The sequence below is a fragment of the Schistocerca cancellata genome, chromosome 3, assembly GCF_023864275.1.
Source record: "Schistocerca cancellata isolate TAMUIC-IGC-003103 chromosome 3, iqSchCanc2.1, whole genome shotgun sequence".
NCBI classification, from domain to species: domain Eukaryota; kingdom Metazoa; phylum Arthropoda; class Insecta; order Orthoptera; family Acrididae; genus Schistocerca; species Schistocerca cancellata.
In genome coordinates this window covers 558,243,254-558,263,515 of record NC_064628.1, presented here as the reverse complement: position 1 = coordinate 558,263,515, position 20,262 = coordinate 558,243,254, and the positions used below count along the sequence as shown (strand labels likewise).

Here is a 20,262-nt window from a genome sequence, read left to right as displayed (position 1 = left end):
ATCCGAGTCACCCATCCCATCTTCCCACATGAAAGTGGCTGGAAAAATCGTTCTCTCGCTTGTCCGTTTTTACTGGTAGTGGTGGTCAGTAGGATCTGAGGACCATTTGGAGCCTTAGCTCCTCTCTCCTATGTTCAGAGCAAGTCCGGGTCAGACACATGTTAACGTCATTTCTTCCAGATCAAACTTGGCAATGTCGAATACACCGATTCTCGTCCAGATCAGCCTTGCTCACACTGAGAACTTGGGTTAATCTGGACTTGGCAGAATAGGGCCTTGGGTCAACATTCGGTGTGACGGCATCGGTTCTGTTTGGTTCTCCATTGACGCTGATGGGCAGTTCTATGAGTAAACCGATTAAATGAAATGCGTTGAAATGGAATTAATGGTTCGATGGGAATGAAATCAGTGATGATGCAGTACCATAAAATGATATTTTAAGAAAGTGATTTTTGAGAACCATCAGGAGCTGCTGATGAAATAAAGCTGTATTCACCACCAGTTTCCATTAACAGAGAATCATCAGGTGACATGATATATAATATTGTTTTTTATTTTATCCGTTATAAATCCTTCATAAAGCCTGCGTCTGTAAATGCGTTGGCCATGTTTATGAAATAATTTATGCTGCCATTTACGATTTTCTGTTATTGATGAGGAAATGAGTCCATAACGCTCGAAAACACGCACTTGAAAATAGAAAACATTTCCCGATCCGCGTCGTGTGAGAAATAAATAAAGGAAAATCGTAATTAGCGGCAAAATAAAATTATTTCAAAAACTAATTCATTGTTTTTACCGTCGCGGGCTTCACAAGCCTTTCCATACGATAAAATAAAATTTATATTATTATGTTAGCTGAGGATTATCTCTTGATCAAAACTGATGGTGAATAATGGTTTATTTCGCCAACAGCTCTTTCTGGTTCCTAAATACGATGTTCTTCAAATATTTCCAAGCTACGAGGCACCATCTGCACAAAATATGAATTGTTATGATGTAGGTGGCCCGTCGCTAAACGTGTTCCCAATTTGAGGGTCCGACGCCTTTTGTGGCGTAGTTTCTTCGAGATAGTTAATCAGATATAGGAAGTCGCTATTAGTGGATAATTTCGCTTCCCAAATCACATGATACACTGTTTATGGAAACACTCACCCTGACCTGATGCTCCTACACACCTAATAGTACTACGCCAATGTAGCACATGGTGATGAAACACTAACAATGGTGGTAACTTCAAAATTGTAACTGAAAAACTCACATTGTTCACTTCTTGAAACAACTCATTACAGTCACTTTTGCACTACGAATCATAGCAGATCTTCTTGTAGACATTTGTTTTATAAATTAGGCATTGTAATAACTGCTACACAGTACGTGTATTTCCTGATCAGTGTTGTTGCAAATAACTCACTGCACCTCAAAAACAACATTGATGTACATATACAATATGAGAAGAAAAAAAGACATTTCACATTAACGTTGACTTAAGCCCAAAAAGGGGTGCACATGGCTGCCTCCAAAGTTTTTGATAGCCTATGAAATGATGTAAATTGTCTGGTAGGTAGGAAAATTAAATCTGAAAGCAAACTTCAAAAAGATTCTTCTTGACAATTCCATCAAGTCTGTACAAGAATTTCTTGTTATCCAGTATGCAGAGGAAGGTGGGTACGATTTATTGACGTGCTCCTGAAAAAAAGGCTTGTAACTGATCAGCATGTAGCCGTATGTAGATATGAGAATTTTTAGTATGAATGTAAAAGACTCTTTCCAGATCATTAGGATCAATCGTACAAATGATCAGTGGAACGTGAAGCTAAATGACTGCTAGTCAGCCGACTGGAAATTGTACTCTATCTGATTAAAAGTATCAGGACACATCTTAGTGCACATTAATATTGTGTTTGCATCCTTCACCTTTATGACGGCTTGAACTCTGCTGGAGAAACTCTATGCGGAGGTATGGTAGTCCATACATGCTCAAGAGTTGAAACCAGAGAACGTAGTGATGGATTCAGGGATCTGGAGTGATGTCAGCGATCCAACCCATTCCAAAAGTGTCCCATTGGATTCAGGTCGGCACTCTGGACAGGTCAGTCGATTTTAGGAATGTTAATGTCCACAAACCATTGCTTCGGAGATGTTGCTTCACGACAGGTTTCATTGTCGTGGTCACTCATCCATCATCTACGAACTGTTACTTTACCATATGCAGTATGCAATTCTGTAAAATACATTCACATAATTCCGCAATTAGCCTTTCTTAAGGGGGCCACACCCACTCACTAAAACCACCCTCCTGCCGTAAAGCCGTCGGCACACGGACCGTGCATCCGAACGTTGAGCGTGCCGAGTTTCTGACGTCATAGCGTGGAATAGCACGTTCGGGAATCTTTCCGAGCGTGCAGAGCAATATCTGGCATGGCAGATATTCTGAGCGTGCGTCTGAGCGTAGACCAATGAGATGGCACAACGCCATCTACGTCACACGCACGCCGTCTCCCTTCAGTACAGAGTTGTGAGGCGCCATATTGGCATTCATTTCAAGCCGGTATATATGCCGTTTCTGAGCACCAGCAAATTGAGAATCACTGGAAAACCCGTTGTTAACTGTGTGATTCGTTCCAATAAAATAATGAGAACATCATATTCGTGGTAAAAGAATTGTTGTAACTAGCGTATTATGAGAGTAGGCTATTTGAAGGCAGCTACACACTGAAAATCCACCCAAAACGCATTGTTCTTGGTACAATTTGCTATAATTAAATTTCAATTAGTAACATATCTACGATTAAGGTTTTCAGGAAGGATAAGATAATATGATTAGATACCAAGAGAGTGTTATTGGTTTAGCGTAATGAATAGCGTCGCTGTTTTGTATTGAGTTGTTTGTTGGGGCGGTGGTTCGCGTGTTGACCCTTCCCAATTTTTTTCCTAACATTCGCGTTTTTATTAGGTTCTGAAACTTTATTAATAGTTTAATATAAGTATATACTATAATATCTGATGTTATGTAAATAAAAGTTCGCCTTTTTTGAGGGGTGACTTTGTTCGATTGGCTTAATCTACAGGACAGCTTGCGCTACTTGTATAAAGATATTTTGCTCCTTTTTCTTTTACACTTCGTAATTCAAATGTTGCAAAGATTCTGCTACTGGGTAGGAACAGTGATCAAGTGAGACTGACCTTGGGGTTTTACTAAAATGTGAGAGTGATGAAATAATGTTTATCTTATGCAGAGAAGTATTCCAAATTTGTACCGCACTGTTTGTAATTGAACTTTTATAAGCCTGTGTCCTTATTGATTGGACATGGTACTCTCCTTTTCGTGGACATTGGAGGAAATGTGCGTTTTAACAGAGCTAACGTGGGAATTTTACGCGCGTCCGTTGAGTAAACAGTGTGATTTACGAACTGGAAACATCCTTCAACTGCCTCTGGTGTGCGTTGCGATCGCGTATACCACGTTGGGGCACACGTACCGTATGCACAAGTCTTATCGTTCCTGAGCGTTCAGCAGCACGTTGAACTTGGCACGCTCGACGTTAACGTTTGACAGCACGGTCCGTGTGCCGACGGCTTAACACCACCTCCTCCGTACTTCACTATCGGCACTACACACGATGGCAGGTAACGTTCTCCACCCATTTGCCAAACCCAAACCGTTCCACCATGAGGTACGTGAGGCCTACCTTGTCTTGGTTCAGCTGCGGTTGTACCTTTGTGCTTCCTCTTCACAGTCACATCGCCAATAGTCGACTCGGGCAGCTTCAGATGGGTGGAAATGTCCCTGATCGATTTATTTCCACGGTAACATCCAACGACTAGTCCACTTTCGAAGTCGCTGAGCTCTGCTGACCGTGTAAGGTGTCAGGCAAATCCAACACCTTCGATGAAAACCCTGACATGATAAGCAAATCCGGCAGTATGTCACGTAGCTCCGAATAAATCCTGACATTAAATTAACAAAAGTAATACGATCAACGAGTGAGCAAATGGAATACCACAGACTAACACAAGAACGCCTAAAAGCATGTCATCATGTCGTACCTTCCCACCGTGAAACAGACGCAGTTCCGAAGGAAGAAACGAGAACAGAAGCCGAGAGCAGAACCGTGTTAAGCTAGAAGGCCCTACGATAAGGGACGGACACCCACATCGCCAGCTGACCGCCAGGACCACCCCAGCCCATGTTAAAAGCTAGAGCCCTCCAGAAGAACAGTAAAGATCTTACGATAACACTAAAAGGGCCACACTAGCTGCAAGTTTTAGCGTGAGACTTTTTCGCGTCTCTGTTACGTTGCAAACGTTAAAAACATTGCCCCACCACGAAAAGTATAACGTTTCTCATTGGATAGACAGAATTTTTGTAGGCAGAGCTTAAGGTTAACATTGAGCCCCTGATAGGTCAGTTGAAAACACAGCTAGATAGCTTTTTTTAAACCAACTTCGGTAAATTGTAGTAAGGAGAAGTGAGGAGAGAGTCGCTTCCGAGACGGCGAGGTGTGTGGCGCTGCGCCGCCCACCGCCCCCTGATGCTGCCTAAACACCGACAAGGTAATGAACGCATGCGATGCCGCATTTATGAGCTCATAAGGCTTCACTCAGAAGTGCAGAAGTTTCATCTGTTACATCCCCTTTTTACGTAATACTAGTGTCAATCGTCAATTAAATCTCATGGTGTTCACATTTGCTACTTGAAGTAAAAATCTGAAACTCGAAGATTTTTCTGTTATATAATTATTGAGAAGCCACATCAGCCACTGTAATTTACGACAAGTTAGATAAGTAATTAAAGATGATTGAGGGTCACTGTAGACCATTTTGATAGTTTTCTTTTTCATGAAACTTAACTTAAATCTAGATTATAGATGTGGTATGGCATAGGTCATCCTTCGATCCATTGTAGAACTTGGAAACCCATTCAGGGAATATTCGTTCACATTTTTGTTGAACGCAGTTGGTTTTTATCATCCTGTATTAAAATATTTCCTTTTATCAACAGTGCAATTTATAAACAATGTTTTGTGAGTAGAATAAAATTTCCAATGGTAAACTTAACTGCTTTTTCGACGTTATTTTGCCAGCTAACTAAAAATGGAAAGCCTTGAACCCTTTCCACTAAATTTAGTTAGTATTAAGATTCTTTTACAGGGAGTGCAGTGGAGCTGACGCTCAAATCATTAAGTATTTGATTATATAATCGCTAGTCTCACTGAACTCTTGTGAACTCTACATGTCATGTGTGGTCTGGCGTCTCCTTACCAGCAACAGGTCCCAGGTTCAATTCCCTAAAAATCACGCTCAGAGCGTCGTTGCGGGAAAGTGGTAGGGAGACACGACTTAGAACAAACAGACACCACGCAGAATGTTAGAACCGACCCAACACAATACACGCCGCCTCGGCGTCAAGTGACGTCTAGTGGTCAATTGCGCATTGCGTGCGGGTATCCAGCTACTTTTGATCAGATTATGATAGACAGGCCTGTCAGGAGAAACATTTGGTATAGCCTCTCTGCCACGGGGAAAGGAACTTCTCACTTAGTTTTGTACCTCTACGTCCCCCTGGTGCGCACGTAGTGCACAAGTGACGGAGCTGTGCTTGCAGGCCGGTTCGGGCGCGTCATCGTGACGCCGCGCGAGGGCCACGACATGCTGCGGCAGGAGATCTGGGCGGAGCTGCGCCAGCTGGACGCGCTGATCCAGAACGCGACGGTGCAGTGGGAGGACGGCGAGACGTTCACGTACCGCGAGGTGTGCGCGCGCTGGGAGGACCAGTGCTTCCACAACGACATCCTCGAGCTGGACCACGTGCTGGCCGACGTGGAGACGCGCCGCCTCAACCTCACCTTCCCCATCATGTTCAACCCCGTCACGTGGCACGCGCACGCCTTCCCCGTCTTCTTCGGCGGCACCGTCGTCTCCGACGAGGGCACCATCATCAGCGTGCCCTCGGTGCAGCTCGTCTACTTCGTCACCGCCGACACCAAGCGCCAGGACGCCAGGTACGTCTCCTCACCTACAGAGTCAAACACGTAATTGCTGATGAGTCTTCCGGACTTACGGCCGCGGTCAAGAAACTTTCCGGTTGCTGGCGTTTCGTCCAGAGCTGCGCCGGCCATCTCCTGGCGACGCTGAGTCTTTCCAACTGAGTCGGCGTCCCCAAGAGCACCTCCGAAGCTCTGGACGAAACGTCAGGAACCGAAAAGTTTCTTCTAACACGGCCATATAACCCGGAAGACTCATCAGCAGTATGACATCTGGTGCTGAAAGCCTTCATTGAGTCACCAGTCACATAATGTTCAACATTCTTGTTGTTTCAACCGTGAAAACTACGCAAATGTTGGCCTGTAGGTTATTATTAGCCATAACTGTGGAGGACGCAGTATTTCGTCTTGTAAGTAGGCTGTTTGGGTTTTTATGTTGGTAACGTCCCTAGCGCTCTGTGTGAAAATCACTGGCTGTGCTGTGTGCAGTCTGTGGCTGGTTGGCATTGTTGCAATATTTGCTATTGTAGTGTTGGGCAGTTGGATGTGAACAGTGCGTAGCGTTGCGCAGTTGGAGGTGAGCCGCCAGCACTGGTGGATGTGGAGATAGAGATGGCGGAGTTTTGAGAGCGGATGATCTGAACGTGTGTCCATCAGTAAATTAGTAAGACTGGATGTTTGAGCACTGTTAAGGTAAATACATTGTTTCTTCTCTATCAAAATCCTTCATTTGCTAACTACGCCTATCACTAGTTAGTGACTTCAGTAGTTAGAATCTTTTATTTAGCTGGCAGTATTCGCGCTCGCTGTGTTGTAGTAGTTTGAGTAACGAAGATTTTTGTGAGGTAAGTGATTCATGAAAGGTATAGGTTATTGTTAGTCAGGGCCATTCTTTTGTAGGGATTATTAAAAGTCAGATTGCGTTGCGCTAAAAATATTGAGCGTCAGTTTAGTGTTGATCAGAATAAGTAAACAGAGTAATGTCTAAGTACGTTCAGTTTTGCTCAGCTGTTTGAAAAGCAAATAATGTAAGAGGTTTGTCTGCACAGTCATTCATAAATTTTTCTAAGGGGATGTTTCAATCTTTTCATCACAAATTTTAATTCAGTAGTGAACACTCTCACGTATGCCCTTAAACAACTTTCCAGATACTACAACACAAATCAACTTAAACCAAATCCCACAGACTCGAGTGTGTGCTTCTCATATGAGAAACGGGGAAGTTCGTCTCAAATTAAAAATAGTGTTATCACACTGTGAGACTCGAAAATATATAGGAGCGACACTTGATAGATTACTTACTTTCAAGAAGCACTAAATGAACTGTAAGTGAAAAGTTTCCACCAGGAACAATCTTCTGTGGAAACTGGCCGAGTCACAATGACGTTCTTTTAGTCATCTATCTTCTGACGGGTTCGATGCGGCCACGAATATCTCTCCTGTGCCAAACTTTTCATCTCAGAATAGCACTTGCAACCTACGCTCTCATTTATTGCTGAATGTATTCCATCTCTGTTTTCCCCTACAGGTTTTTCCCTCTGCAGCTCCCTCTAGTACCACGAAAATCATTCCCTGATGTCTTAACAGATGTCTTATCACCCTTCCCCTTCTTCTTTGTGTTTTCCATATATTTCTTTACTCACCGATTCTGCTGAGAAGTTCCTTATTACTTACCTTATCAGATCATCTAATTTTCTACATTCTTCTGTAGCACCACGTCTCGAATGCTTCCATTCTCTTCTGGTCCGGGTTTCCCACAGTCCATAATCACAGTGGGGTAGTCAACCTGAATCTCTACAAACCTCTGGAATGACACTACGCTATTCTCAGGCAGAGTATACATATCCTGTTTGGTATAATTCAACACATGTCAAACAGGCGAAGTAGCTCTCAATGACACCTGCAGAACCATAAGAGTTCACTCTAGTCGAATGGCTTTTCCACCTTGTAGGAGTAGTACCACCTTCTGTTCGAGGAGAAATAGCTGTGAATGAGGAAAGGAAGAAACTGGAGCAGGAGAGAACGCATCCTCTGTATGAGCACTAACCGCAAACTCAAAGACTGAATTCAAGGAGGAGTTCCCTTAGAACAACGGCGGCTCTTGCAACCGCTACTAAAACACTAGGTAGTAACTATGTAGAGCTACGAACTACATTTCCCCTGCTTGGAAAAATGTTTAGGAAACTCTACCTCCTGGCTATGATGAGAAATGGAGGACTTGGAAGATCCTTGATGGACTTAGATCTGGAGCTGGCAGATCAAACGTTAAATTGGCAAGGTGGGGTTACACCGATGAAGATGCTTCATATGCTTCAATGCCGACTGTGTCCAGCTCCTTGCACAAGTGATCTTTCAAGGAACAAAAAACGCATTGGAAGCGGCTAAGTATTGAACAAAACTAATACAGTCGTAACTGTGTGTTTCTGGTAGGAGAATGAATAACCAAATCACAAATACATCATGTACGAGGAACCCTTTTGCGAGCTTTGAGAGAGTGTTTAACACACGAGTTATTTTAACTGTGAAGCAGACGACTATAGGTCCCCGTTCGAGGGACTTCAGAAGGTAAGTTGAACACGTCGTCTCTCGCTAAATCCACTGCATAACAAGAGTGCTGCATTATAGAAGAGAGTACACACTCCGGGTGCCTTGCAAATAGTTCGTTACGGGGGCTTATAATGGCCCTCTCAAATTACTATATCCAGAGATCGCACGGTAGAATCACGTCAGAATGAGAAGTTCCATAGACAGCTGAGATGGGCAGTCACTGTCCACAGTACACTGAAAATTGTTGCCAAAAACCTAGTGTAAGTTACGGGTCGCTGCAGCTGATGAACGACCGGCGAACCGCGTACGTGGTCGATAACAGAGGGCAGCCGACAGCCGGGCGAGCGTAAGGTCGCCGCTAAAGAATCCGCCGGCGTAGAAAAGAGTGTGAGGCGTTCTGATCTGTTCCGATCTGTAAGTGACTTGTTAAGGGGCTCCGGAACGCCCTATACTTGCAATGTTAAAATAACGCTTATAAATTACATCTTTCCTCACAAAGTATTTGAGGTAGGAAGTTGAACTTTTTACATATTATTTATTGGAATATGGGCTACAACTTAACACAGGGATTTTACAAAATTTTAGTTCAGTTATTAATGATGATTTTTTTTTCAATTGTAATGAAAATTCACAACATTTTTTTGCAATTTTTTATTTATATATTCAAAAATATACAGTTTTTTGGAAAAAGGCTGTGTTAAATTATGCAGAAGGTACTGTGTAACATTTACTGAAAGTTTGAAACAAATATGTTTGGAAGATCCTTAGAAAACATGTAATTAGTATGAGAAAATAAAAGTTTTGGGAATCGAGCGACAAAGATTGGATTAACTTTTTAGTGCATTCCAGGTCCATAGGATGGATTATCTTCATCCTCTGCAAACTCCTCCTCCAGCTTCCTCTTGTTCCTCCTCCTGTTTACTCTTGCTTGTATTTCTAGACTCTTTACAGCCCTGTCTGCAGCCCGAAGGCGTTCCTTGTCTAAAGCAAGCATCGCTCGTACCATGTTAGAACCTATCTTCATTCCCATATTTCTAAATACCTTGCACCTTACAATGTTGCCATCATTGAAAGTCGCAACAGCAACTTTACTTTTACTCATTATTATACTTCAACAAAACAGAGACTCAAGAAACAGAATTAATTACGAATATTTTCGAGATAACGACAGAGTAAATAAACATGAAACAATCGACAATCACACCAGCGATATATATTGAACCATCACAGGTTAGCCACAACACATACTTTATCTCACATCACTAAAATGTACCTGATGAACACGGACGTTAATAATAACACCATTTGACAGCAGTTTAACAGCGCCACAGTGGGTCACGCCCATGTAGAACACATTTCAAAAAAAATTTAAAAATAGTTGTAGTCTTCGGAATTGAATAAATTATATATCTATTAAAAGGTAATAGTCTGTAGATTCAGAAAACGCAAAAAAGTAAAAATTGAACTTTTCATGATTTTGAGCCTTTCCGGAGCCCCTTAATGACCTGCACTGCACCAAGCTGGATTTACTGCTATTTTTAGACTGTACCGACTGACTGCGAAAACTAGTTGAAGATTCAAGATTTCAAGTGGCGCCTGGTCGTACATACTGTACTATGAGAAAATACAGTGGCGGTGGACATTAATTTCTGCTGGAGGTGGTTTTGTAGTTTTACTCTTGATGGTTTACTCTGCTGAACTGTAGCGATACCATATGACTGAACTGGAAGGCTGGATTGATTAGAGCTAATTTTGAATAGACGATTGAAAGTATATTTTTGCAATGACAGTACGTTTACTCTGCGCCTTTGAGTTTCCCGTGGAAAGTTCTGATTTTAGGGTAACACTCATTTCACAAGACTTTCTGCAAACGTGTAGTAACTTCATGGTTTTTTTCTGCCCCTCGTCTCACTTGCAGCAATTAACTGTCCTCTTAGGCTCCTACCTAACCACACACTTACAAATCGCCACATATTCGTAAATAAAGAGCCAAATATTTGTGGAAAGAAAGAGTATGAATTTTATTGCTGCTCGTATCAGTCGGATCAATTAAACCAGTCCTGTTAAGTTCCAGCCTAACCTCACACTCGAAAATCGCCAATTATTATTTCATCCTTCGTTTTGTAACCGGACGCAAATGCAAATAACTTCGAATATTGCATAACGTACTAGTGTTCCATTCATAAGGAAGTCACAGAATGCGTTAACACCGCTAAGATGAAAATTATAATAATAAACTCGCATGTTGCAGGATACGAACTTGCATCCTTTGCCTCCATAAACCACGACATTATCCATTACCCAGGCATATATATGGCATTTAAAGATAATGGCGATATGTTTGTGACAAATTTCCAATGTGCCATTACCTTAAAATGGCACACTGCAAGCTATAATACAAACGTGTTTCGTAATTAATTAGTAAATTATTGGCGATAACGACTCACTCCTGTGAGAGCATTCGTATATGAAAGCATTAACCGCCGATAAGTCATTATGTCACGTTTAATTACAGCAGTTATTATGATATGTGGTATTAGGAACGGCTTGTTTTTATAAATCTCTCATACGCATGCTTGAAGTCCTGTGAGAGGCATGTATCGAACGCTAATAAAAATCGATAGCCTTTCCTGGGGTTGTCAATATTACGCGTCACGTATGCAGGTGGAGTTGTGAAGTGAGTGTTACGTGTGATTTTACGCAATATTCTTAATATTCAAGTTCGCCCTCGGCAGTTTCTGGGCAGTCAGACAAGTTTGTGATTCAGGGCTGTCCTAATATCGTCAGATAGTAAAATATTAGGGGGATAATTTCGCATTCCACTTATCCTGTGGTGTCTACCTAGGCCGATAATTTGTACTCGGTGCGCCTAGGTTCCTATGGGCCAGATGATTGACAAACCACTCAATCCTGAGAATAGGAAAAGACTGAACGGCATTAGAGGACTGCCACAAGCGTTGCTGCTGTACGGGTAACAGGTGCATCACAGTGTGCGACTCAAATGACGCGGCAACTGGAAACGTAATCCAAAGCTGAAGTACGCGGGACAGTACGAGTCTTGTGGGCAAACCGCCTAAATTGCACACGGGTTCACCGTGAAATTCTGGAGACACATTAAAAACACCGCATCCAGCCGTAGTGGGATGGTGCCAAAAATGTGAGTAAGGCCTCACAGTCGTGAGTGATGTTGGTAGGAGAGGAAGGCCATCCACACCGACCACAAACGACAATGTCCAGGCAAGTGAGGAACTGATCCGCAGCAGTCGCAGATTTTTCACCAGTGAGAACGTTCATCCACCCTTCTTCGAATGGCTCCGTGACCGAGGAGAGGATTTCTACAGTCGTGAAATTCAACGATTGGTAGAACGTACCGACGGTTGTTTACGGAAACGAATGCACTGTTTTCCGCGTGCCCCGACATGCTGCCCTCCACTGCTAGTGCTGCCACCCACCGTCTGTGAGCGGATATTTCACGTTGACGTCGAATATAGGCGGTGGTCACATTACTGTGACTGGATGCCAGGGTGGAATAAAAGAATGGCGCCCGTATTTTCATTCAGAGAGGCGCTTGGTACCCGAAGTAAAATATCCTTTTACTAGCGCGCGTGACCTGCCTGCGGCGGTTATTCTTCCCCGAAAGCCATCAGCGTCACGAGTGGGACAGACGGCACTACAAAGCAGCAGGGCCGGGTAGGTTTCCTTTCGAAACAAAACGCATTTGCAAGGCAGAGCGGCGCTGTTTTACGCACGGAGGAGGTTCGCGGCGGTGTGAAACCGTGAGACGCGTCTCAATCCCGAGGCCGCGCGCCGAATGTGCAGGCAATCCGGAATTCCCGGGTCGGGCTCTGCAGACCTCGCGCCATTCGCGCTCGTCTGCTAAAGCTGCCCGGCATTCCCCACTGCACGGAGAACCGGGGGGATGCACCCAGCAGCGACCATCCCTCCTGCTGGAGAAATGCCGCAGCGAGAGTCTTGATTACTCCTGGAAGGGTGCCAGCCGACCCCGCTCTCTCTCTGCCCTCATACGCCCACCAGAAAGCTTTCTCTCCTACTTTCAGTGCTGCTCCAACGCTGCAGGTAGATGCAATACATAGAGAGTTTCTGGTACCCTGGAAAATTTCTAAAATAAGATAAACAATCTGTACGTAAGAATAGCTCCACAGGTCACACTAACACAGAAGGAAGGAAGTAGGAGTAATCCGATGAATTATAGACCCATATCGCTGACGTCGATTTGCAGTAAGGTTTTGAAACATACCTACGTTCAAACATCACGAATTACCTTGAAGAAAGCAATTTATTGACACAAAGTCGCTGCTGATTCAGGAAATATCGTTCTTGCTCTTTATTTTCACGAAGTAATGAGTGCTATCGACAGGGGATCTCAAACTGATTCCATATTCTTACATTTCCAGAAGGCTCTTGACACCTTTCATCACAAGCGACTTCTAATCAAAGTGCATGGCTACGGCGTATCGCCTCAGTTGTGCAACTGGAGTAGTAATTGACGGAAAGTCGTCCAGTAAAACAGAAGTGATATCTAGAGTTTCCAAAGGAAGTGTTGTAGGCCCATGCTGTCCCTAATCCATGTAAATGATTTAGGGGATAGTATCAGCAGACATGTTTGATTGTCAGCAGATGATGCTGTCATTTAACGTCTACTAAACTCATCAGAAGATTAAACCCAATTGCAAACTGATTTACGCAAGATATTTGTACGATTCGAAAAGTAGTAATCGGCCCTATATAATGAAAAATGTGAAGTCATCCACGTGAGTACTAAAAAGAATCCGTTATATTTCGGTTACTACATAAATCACACTTATGTAAAGACTGATAATTCAATTAAATACCTAGGAATTACAGTTACGAACAATGTAAGTTGGAACGATCATAGAGGTAATTTCCTGGGGAGGGTAAAACAAAGACTGCGTTTTAGTGGCAGGCCACTTATAAGATGTAACAGGTCTACTGAAGAGGTAGCCTACAATACGCTTGTCCGTCCTCTGCTAGAGTACTGCTGTGTAGTACGGCATACTTCCCAGATTGGATTGACGGAGGATGTAGAAAAACTTCAAAGGAGGGCAACTCGTTTTGTATTATCGAGAAATATGGGTTAGAGCGTCACGAATAAGATACGCGAGTTGAGGTGGCAGTCATTGTAACAAAGACGTTTTTCGTATCAGTGAGATCTTTTCACGAAATTTCAGTCACCAACATTCTCTTCCGAATGCAAAAATATTTTGTTGGCACCCACCGAAGTAACGATAAATGTTCATAAAACAGGAGAAATCAGAGCTCGCGAGAAACGATTTAAGTGTTTTGTTTTCTTGCCCACTGTTAAAGAGTGGAACGGTAGATAAATAGTGTGACAGTGGTTCGATGGACTTTCTGCCGTGCTCTTATTTGTGAACACCAGAGTAGTCAAGTTGGTGTACATGTAACCGACAGTACTGATTATAGCGCATGGAATTAGCTACCTAACACACTCTATCTTATGGCGTGTTCAAAAGTTATATCTAGTACTACTATCACTCCCTCCCCGTCACTTTGTAGGGTAACCAATCCTATTATTCTATCACGTAGACTTTGATTCAGTTATTTAAACAACGGAGTTTCAAAAAGTGAACGTCAAATGGATGAAGTCCAAGGTCCATCCTAGAAACTGCCTACATCGGGAACCCTAATTACTGTGTAACGTCCAGTATACTGCTACCCATGTTTTATGCAACGAATAGCACCTCACTTTTGTAGACAGTTAACTTGCGATTTATTGCCATCTTCAATGCAATGTCTGTAGTTCCTCGTAGCCCTTGTTTTTTATTACCTTCTTATGTTCTCTGCTCTCAATTTCCAAACATTTAGCATTGATTTACACAGTTCCAACAATTCAGTTATACCTTCAGTTTATAACTACGTGTAATCTGCAAAGAATTGCTCATACTTCAAAAGAAAACTGCAGCACAACTCAACGCTACGCCACTAGGTAAAAGACAGAGCTGCAGCATTGTCTGACTAACATTTGCGTGCTGAACTTGCACAAATTTGCCTGAACACGGTCTGTGCCAATTCAAGTCCCGGCAGACTTCGCACAAGCCGATCACAGACCACAACACAAACAAATTTTACAGTCTGAGATTCGTTGAGTCGCTTTCTCCGTCTTTCATGTACTATTTGCATTAAAAGTAGCAGCATGCCTCCACTTCGTCTACTTCGTGATCCTCAATTTTTATGTTAAGTTTATAGTTAACCACATTTATGCTACTCATCAGTACTTTCTTCTTTCTTCTATCTACTCATTTTTGACTTCATTCCATTGGAAAGGTCGCGCAGTTCTCACTCATTGCTACTAAGGATAGCTATGTTATCAACAAATCTTATCACTGACATCGTTTCATCCTCAATTTCAATACCATTACTGAACTTTTCCTGGATACAAGCTCCAATTTCTGCACTTACTCAGGTATTAACTTTATTTTTCGTGTATTTACATACACTGACCAGCCAGGACGCCAGAACATTATGACCACCTGCCTAATAGCCAAATATGCCCACCTTTGGCACGGATAACAGCGGCGACGCGTCGTAGCATGGAAGCAATGAGACTTTGGTAAGTCACTGGAGGGAGTTGCCACCACATCTGCACACAAGCCACGTAATTCCCGTAAATTCCGGGGAGGCAGCAATGAGCTCTGACGCCTCATCCCATATGTGTTCGATCGGGTTCACATCTGGTGAGTTGGGGCGGGGGAGGAAGCACATCAATTGGAACTCACAAGTGTTCCTCGAACCACTCCATCGCGCCCATGGCCTTGTGACAAGGTACATTATCTTCTTGAAAAATGCCACGCTGGGAAACATGATCATCATGAAGGCTCAAATGGCTCTGAGCACTATGGGACTTAACATCTATGGTCATCAGTGCCCTAGAACTTAGAACTACTTAAACCTAACTAACCTAAGGACAGCACACAACACCCAGCCATCACGAGGCAGAGAAAATCCCTGACCCCGCCGGGAATCGAACCCGGGAACCCGGGCGTGGGAAGCGAGAACGCTACCGCACGACCACGAGATGCGGGCGTCATGAAGGGGAGTACGTGGTCTGCCACCAGTGTACGATACTCCTTGGCCGTCATGGTGCCTTGCAAGAGCTTCTCTGGACCCATGGATGCCCAAGTGAATGTTCCCCAGACCAGAATGGAGCCACCGCCAGCTTGTCTCCGTCCCACAGTATAGGCGTCAAGGAGCTGTTCCCCCGGAAGACGACGGATTCGCGCCCTTCCATAGACATGATGAAGGAGGTATCGAGATTCGCGATCTGTCACTGTGCCAACGTCCAGTGTCGATGGCCACGTGTCCATTTCAGATGTAGCTGCCGATGTAACATTGGCACACGCACGCGTCGTCGCCTGCGGAGACCCATCGTTTGGAGAGTTCGGTGCACTGTGTGTTCAGACACACTTGAACTCTGCCCAACATTAAAGTCCGGTCTTAGTTCCGCCACAGTTCGCCGCCTGTCCTGTTTTACCAATATGCCCAGTGTACGACGTCCGACGTCTGCAAGGAGGGGTGGCTGCCGAACCGAACGACATCTGGACGTGGTTTCATCTCGGTTTCGCTCGTGTTGAAGACACTCACCACACCAGTCCACGAACACCCGACAAGTCGAGCAGTTTATGCAGCTGCCGTGTCTCTGGGCCATCACAAATTGCCCTCGTTCAAACTCAGATGGATCGCGCGCCTTCTCCATTCTACACATGGACATCACGCTCAGTGACACCACATGCAACGTGCGTGTGCATGGCTAGCAGTCATTGCTCGCCACGTGACGCTGCTCTGCTATCGCCTGGACGGGTTTATATCCGTATTACGTCGGTGGTCATGATGTTCTGGCTGACCAGTGTATAACTACATTTGTAGATGTTGTGTACGAAACTGTACGAGTGTGATAAGCTTCTAAAACAATAACAGTGCCCTCCAAGTAATCAATAACATATATATATTTTTTATTTTTTTTTTTTTGTCACGACGCGAGAATCAGCTTTAAGAAGGAAAAAAGTTTTCATTGTCTCATAGCGATAGCACAGTTTTCTCTGAGGTATACTCGAAACTACTTCTGCGTCGGTCGACTCTTACGGCAGGATAATGCGCTACATTAACCACTTGAAGTTTTGCTCTAAAATTCCTGACCGGTAATTAAGTCGTGATAAATCAAAATAATGACTCCCTCACATTGTTAAAATTTCAGGACATGTATTCACCTACAACTGCAATTAAGATGACCGCTCCACAGCCTGAAGCATACTGTAGCTTTAACTTGTAAACAAAGAGAAAGAAAATAAAATGAGATGAAACTTCGATTCTCCTTTCAGATCATTTTATTTTCAAAAATTTTTTGTCTACAAACGTAAGATAGTTTATGCGCCAACAGTAGATCGACTAACTTTAAGCGAAAAAAAAAAAGTTCTCTGACAGGTTGCAAAAGGACTCTCCCCAGTGAACGGGAACGAATGTGGTGGCCGCAGCTCGTCTGCGAGAGCCCCCTAAGCGCGACGAGTTGTTTGACGAGCTGACATTGCATTCTGTGGCAATATCGGCACAGCTTCTACAAGAGTCAGCCACTTACTGGGAGAGCGCAGAGTGAAAGGTGAATTGAGCAACGGACTGAAGAACCGTAGCGGAAAGAAACGCTAACCCATCTTCCTTCGGTCCGACGGAGATAATTTTATTAATGCCAATCCATGGGCGTGCCAACACTTGGCGCGGTAATAGCACAGACGCGGGCTACTTTCAGATACGTTTGTCACGGTAACCTGTAGCAATTACTCTCAGAGTTTGTCTAGAGCCACAGCTCTTGCCCTCTATGTGAATTAAAGTTTCGCTTCGCATACAGACATCAAAACAACGGATCCCAGAACGAAAGTACTCTAAAAGGCATATGATTATTCTGTTCTCACAGCATCTGAAGTAAAGAGTGATTTGTTTCCAGGGACATTCGGGGCCATTCTCCACCAGTGCTGCTCTTTGTTTCGTTAGTGACGTTGTATAAATAAATCTACAATAGAAGCTACTACTGTTGGTATAGGCTGATATGGTGGGACGTCACAGACGGAAAGATTACAAATAGTATTTATCGTATACCTAGCCAAATAGTATTTCATTCCACGATGTCTCTGAGTAACCTTGTTTCAATATTTATAACCGCTTGTGTCGGAAGAAATGGCCCGGTGGTTAAGACATTGGAGGAGACGGGCTTGTGCATTAGATATATTAATATTGTTTGTTAAGTCATGAAAAATGTCGGCGTTACCCTCTATTCTTAAAACTGCTCACTAAGGCAGAGTTTTGTAATCAAGGCGACAAATACCCGAATGAGATTGAAAGAAAGTGAAAGCAGCTCTGATAGCTAGGTTTTTTGTCTTCCTTTACTTTTTCTCGGAATATATATATGCTTTCTAATTGCAAGTCCTTCAAAAACGTATTGACGAGATACACAGTATTTCGTTTTGGTGTACTGAATGCATCTCTCTCTCTCTCTCTCTCTCTCTCTCTCTCTCTCTCTCTATATATATATATATATATATATATATATATATATATATATATATATGCTTTCTAATTGCAAGTCCTTCAAAAACGTATTGACGAGATACACAATATTTCGTTTTGGTGTACTGAATGCAGCTCACTTTAAATGTGTGATAGATGCGAGACAGCTGTAGTAACGAACAGAAAACATACCGATGTTGTACAATTCCAAGATTCGTTGCAAACTTATGAATCATGTGTCATTGTTCAAATGTCGACTACTTGTCGACATGAAGTGGAACGATTTCTTTCGGAAATGACGCGTCTGTCAGAGAATACGCATACAAGACGGTAGGGCGACTTATCCGAGAGAGAGACATGTCTAGAGTCTTAACATGTAGGCGTGACACCAAGCTCCGAACGAATTCTGGGACGTGCTACGAGGTGGATATGGAAGGTATAACCTACACGACAGTGTACCAGAGATGCTCACGAAACTTGAAAGGTGATCTTTGTCATAAAGGCGACGCTGTTCTTTAGAAGACAACTGCCCAACAATTCTGCTTCTTCCATTGTTTATATCGCCTAGAATAAGATTATAGAGATTAGAGCAAGTACTCGGGTATACGAATGGAGTAGCATAGAAAATGACTAACGATGGTACGAATTACCCTCGCTATGCACCGTATGCTGACTTTCGGAGTAAACGCGCAGAAGTGGATATTGAAATTTCTTCATTCGTGTATTCATTTGCAAATCAGATCACAGAAACGCACTTGTAATGAATAGCGTCGGGAGAACCACGTAGGGGATCTGCAAGAGTGATGCGAAGAAGGTCGTAGCGGGAAGGATTATGCGCTCTCTGGACTGTCGGTAGGTAACTACAGCTACAGTTCTACCCTGCGCACTTCACAGTGTATGTGATCGTTTCTTCTCCCCCCCCCCCCCACCCCTCACCCCACCCCGCCTTGCTACTGTATTCATGGATGGTGCTTTGGAGGAAAGCCTATTGGTGAGACACAATGTAAGCCCGAACCCTTATAAATTTTTACTATTAAAAACAGTCTTGATCACGATTTATTTAACAAGGTGACCGGTTTCGACCACTACTGTGGCCATCTTCAGACCATTGAGTAGGAACCCCTTTCTGTTGGAGAATCACAACAGTTGTGATTCTCCAACAGAAAGGGGTTCCTACTCAATGGTCTGAAGATGACCACAGTAGTGGTCGAAACCGGTCACCTTGTTAAATAAATCGTGATCAAGACTGTTTTTAATAGTAATTATTTACAAGACATTGATCACTGCTGTTCCCGTAATGCATTCAAAAATAATTCCTTATAAATTTATCCTTTATGCCAACCCATGTGGCCACCACATTCGTTCCCGTTCACTACGGAGAGTCCTGTTGCAACCTCTCAGAGGACATTTCTTTTTCGCTTAAAGTTAGTCGATCTACTGTTGACACTTAAACTATCTTACGTTTGTAGCCAAAACTTTTTGAATATAAAATGATCTGAAAGGATAATCGAAGTTTCATCTCATCTTATTTTCTTTCCCTTTGTGCACAATTTGAAGCTACAGTACGCTGCAGGCTGTGTAGCGGTCATCTTAGTGCAGTTGTAGGTGAATAAATGCCCCGAAATTTTAACAATGTGAGGGAGTCATTATTTTGATTTATCACGACTTAAATACCGGTCAGCATTTTAGAGCAAAACTTCGAGTGGTTAATATAACTTAGCCTATTATTCTGGCGTAAGAGTCGACCGACACAGAAGTAGTTTCGAGTATAGCTCAGAGAATACTATGCGATCGCTATGAGGCAATGATTCCTTTTTTCCTTCTTAAAACTGTATCTCGCGCCGTGACAAACAAATACATATTTTATTAATTACTTGGAGGGCGCTTGCATTGTTTTAAAAGCTTATCACTCTCTTACAGTTTCGTACACAACATTTACAAATGTAGTTGTACACTGGTCAGCCAAAACATTATGACCACCGACGTAATGCGGATATAAATCCGTCCAGGTGATAGCAGCTCGGCGTCACGTGGCGAGCGATGACTGCTAGCCATGCACACGCACGTTGCATGCAGTGCCACTGAGCGTGATGTCCTTGCGTAGAACGGAGAAGGTGCGCGATCCATCTCAGTTTGAACGAGGACAATTTGTGATGGACCGAAGACACGACTTGTC

At 43.3% G+C, this 20,262-nt stretch overlaps 1 protein-coding gene across 2 annotated transcripts in view; it reads left to right on the top strand.

Moving 5' to 3' along the window:
- The window catches only part of LOC126175404 (patched domain-containing protein 3), a 410,507-nt gene that overhangs the window by 280,652 nt on the left and 109,593 nt on the right, over nucleotides 1–20,262 (top strand). For both annotated transcript variants that reach the window (XM_049922197.1, XM_049922198.1), the window contains one exon: nucleotides 5,609–6,005. In XM_049922197.1, the coding sequence (XP_049778154.1) occupies nucleotides 5,609–6,005 (397 nt within the window). The remainder of the gene's footprint in view (nucleotides 1–5,608; nucleotides 6,006–20,262) is intronic.